This window comes from Corvus kubaryi, unplaced genomic scaffold (assembly GCF_017639235.1).
Source record: "Corvus kubaryi isolate FWS band 111438036 unplaced genomic scaffold, C.kubaryi_AGA036_p1.0 46027, whole genome shotgun sequence".
Taxonomy (NCBI): domain Eukaryota; kingdom Metazoa; phylum Chordata; class Aves; order Passeriformes; family Corvidae; genus Corvus; species Corvus kubaryi.
Window position 1 is genome coordinate 1 of NW_024581297.1, and position 3,405 is coordinate 3,405.

At 59.7% G+C, this 3,405-nt stretch overlaps 1 protein-coding gene across 1 annotated transcript; it reads left to right on the plus strand.

Moving 5' to 3' along the window:
• The first annotated feature begins 10 nt into the window (after positions 1-10).
• On the plus strand, positions 11-2,870 carry LOC121672267 (nuclear pore complex protein Nup98-Nup96-like). Its single transcript, XM_042044869.1, has 5 exons — positions 11-50; positions 315-556; positions 1,124-1,278; positions 1,653-1,764; positions 2,432-2,870. Exons 2-5 carry the CDS (start codon positions 463-465, stop codon positions 2,641-2,643), a joined length of 573 nt encoding a protein of 190 aa, XP_041900803.1. The 5' UTR covers positions 11-50; positions 315-462; the 3' UTR covers positions 2,644-2,870.
• The last annotated feature ends 535 nt before the right edge of the window (positions 2,871-3,405 follow it).

Below are 3,405 nucleotides of genomic sequence, written 5' to 3' on the forward strand. Positions count from 1 at the left end.
TTGGCACACCGTGAGTGACCCTGTGTGACTGCTCTGGGCCTTGGCACACTGTGAGTGACCCTGTGTGACTGCTCTGGGCCTTGGCTCTCGGCTCAGTTCTAAAGACCTGTGGCTGTCGTGGTTTCTCCCACATGGAACTGTGCACCCGGAGGGCTCTGTGCCACTTGGGAAAACCCCGGAATCCCAGACTGGGTTGAGGTGGGAGGGACCTTGAAGCCCATCTCGTTCCAATGTCCTGCTCCTTGTGGTGAAGTGACCTTGTGGTGGGTGACAGGAAGGGGCTCGTTGCAGCTCAGGCTGCTCTCTCTCCCCAGCATCCGGGAGAAGGCCGTGCGGGAGCTGCTGAGCCGGCACTGCGCCCTCGCCGAGACCCCCGAGTCCTGGGCCAAGGAGACCTTCCTGACACAGAGGCTCTGCGTCCCCCCTCACTGGATTCACGAGGCCAAGGCAGTTCGGGCGAGGATGGAGGGTGACAAGCACAAAGAGGCCCTTTTCCTGTTCAAGGCTGGGCACTGGAACCAGTGCCACAAGCTGGTTGTCAGGCACTTGGCCTCAGGTGGGTCTGTGCTGCTCCTCTTGCATCCTGCTCTCTGAGCAGCACACACAGGCACATGGCAGGAGTAGGAGTGGATTGCCAAGGCTGGAGCCCCTCTGCTCTGGAGCCAGTTTGGGAGAGCTGGGGGTATTCACCTGGAGCAGAGAAGGCTCCAGGGAGAGCTCAGAGCCCCCTTGCAGGGCCTAAAGGGGCTCCAGGAGAGCTGCAGAGGGACTGGGGACAAGTGGAAGGGGGTGGGACTGGATGATATTTAAGGTCCCTCCCAACCCAAACCAGTGAGTGACTCCATGATTCCAAGGCATGGGGGGGGGACAGTGAAGAGATCAGGCTGGGTTTGGAGCAGCAGGATTAGCACAGAGGGCCTGACAGTTCCAAACCAACTCTCCCTGGGTACCTGGTGTGGTGCTTTTCCTGGGCAGACAGGGAAGCAGGGCGGTGCTTTCCTTCTGCACAGCCCCACCTTCCTGGGGCACAGGGGCAGCAGTGACCTTCCTGTTCGCTGATCCTGTGGGTTTCCCTGCTGTGGGAGATGGGATGGCCTCTGTTCCTAACTCCTGTTCTTTCCAGATGCAATTATCAACGAGAACTACAAGTACCTGAAAGGATTCCTGGAAGACCTCGCGCCTCCGGAGCGCAGCGCGCTCATCCAGGACTGGGAGCTGGCGGGGCTGGTCTACCTCGACTACATCCGTGTGAATGAGATGCTGGACAGGATTCAGCAGGTAACAGGCAGCTGCTTTGCCTGGGCTTTGGAAGCTCACACAGAGTCTGGATTGAAGCTGTTTCTGACTGCTGAGGGGGGGGAGTTGGTGCTTGTCTTTGGCAGGCACTTCAAACAGAACATGGGCATCTCTAAAACCAGGGCTTTGCTATCTGCTGTCACAAGGGGTGGCTGTGCCCTGCACATGTGCTCTGTGGGTGTGTGACAGTGACAAATGAGAGGGACAGGACAAACCCAGCAGTCTCCATGTCTGGTCTAGGCTCCCCCTTTGCCTGCTCTGGTGTTAATTCAGGCAGGTTTTTGGTGTAGTGTCACCTGGTAGGTGAGTTTGGCTCTGGCTGTGCTGCCTCAGAGCTGACTGCTGTTTGCTTGCAGCTGGATTGTTCCACCTACGAGCTGGAGCGGTTACACACCAAAGTGACGTCCCTGTGCAACAGGATAGAGCAGCTGCAGTGCCACAACGCCAAGGACCGCCTGGCTCAGTCGGGTATGGTGACATCCCTGTCCAGCAGCTGCCTGGGACAGCCTGGCTGACACCTGGGCTGCAGCTGTATCCCAAATCCACAGAATCATTTAGGTTGGAAAAGGCCTTTCAGGCTGAGTCCAACCATTCCCCAGTACTGCCAAGGCCACCACTGACCCATGTCCCCAAGTGCCACATCCACAGGGCTGTGAAATCCCTCAAGGGATTGGGGCTCCACCACCTCCCTGGGCAGCTGTGCCAGGGCTGGACAGCCCTTCTGGGAAGGAATTCTCCCAATATCCACCCTGAGCCTGCCCTGGCCCAGCCTGAGGCCGTTCCCTCTCCTCCTGTCCCTGTTCCCTGGCAGCAGAGCCCGACCCCCCCGGCTGCCCCCTCCTGTCAGGGAGTTGAGGAGAGTGAGAATGTTCCCCCCCGAGCCTCCTCTTCTCCAGGCTGAGCCCCCTCAGCCCTTTGGGGGAAATAATTCTCCCCAATATCCAAGGAACCGGCTGTTTCCTCTCCCCCTGTGGCTGCAGTGCCTGTGCTGAGGGAGGGGATGGGGAAAGGACAGCATGATCCACATGCCTTCACTCCCCAATTGCTGCCCACCCCGTCAGTCCCTCCTCAGGGGTTCGCTGTGCAGCGCTCCCGCAGCGCAGCCCACGCAGAGCCCGCTGTCCCTCTCTTGCAGACATGGCGAAGCGCGTGGCCAACGTGCTGCGGGTGGTGCTGAGCCTGCAGCAGGGCCCGGAGCCGGGCCCGGAGCCGGCGGAGCCGCGCGTGCCCCTGCGGCTGCTGGCCCCGCACATCGGCCGCCTGCCCATGCCCGAGGACTACGCGCTGGAGGAGCTGCGCGGCCTCACCCAGGCCTACCTGCGGGAGCTGGCCCTGGCCGCGCACTGACCGCCGGCGGCCGGCCGGGCCTCAGCCTGGCCAGGACTGAACCAGGACTAGTTCTGGGACGAGCAGAGAATGCAAAGCCGCTCGCTCGGAAATTGCTCCGCTTGGGTCCCAGGGTCCTGCCCTAGCGGCCTCGGCCCTGGCACTGCCCCGTGCTCACGGAAGGTCTTTATGCATGAGGAGTATCGAAAGGTTTTTATCAAAAAAATATAAATAAATGCTCTAGATTATTTTCCTGTCTTTTTGAAAACAATAAATAAAATGTTTATAGTACTCCCCTGGGTTCCTTTGCTTTTTAAGGCAGGGCTTGGGTTTGTAGGTGTGTGTCCCTTGCTCTGTCACCCTGGGGTGGTGGGGCTGATTGGGTGGGGGCACAGCACAGCCCCAGGAATGTCTGACACAATCCCACCTGCCTTTGGTGGGGATCAGGGAAGGCTCCTTCAGCATCTTGGGAGGATCTATCATCTATAGATGATCTGTCATCATCTATCTCGAGGATGGGGTGTGGGGAACCCAGATAAACCAGATTGTGGCCTTTTGGTCCTGAAAGGGGCTCGTGTAAAAGCTGGAGAGGGACTGGGGACAAGGGCTGGAAGGACAGGACACAGGGAATGGCTTCCCAGTGCCAGAGGGCAGGGCTGGATGGGATCTCGGGCAGGAATTGTTCCCTGGGAGGGTGGGCAGGCCCTGGCACAGGGTGCCCAGAGCAGCTGGGGCTGCCCCTGGATCCCTGGCAGTGTCCAAGGCCAGGCTGGACATTGGGGC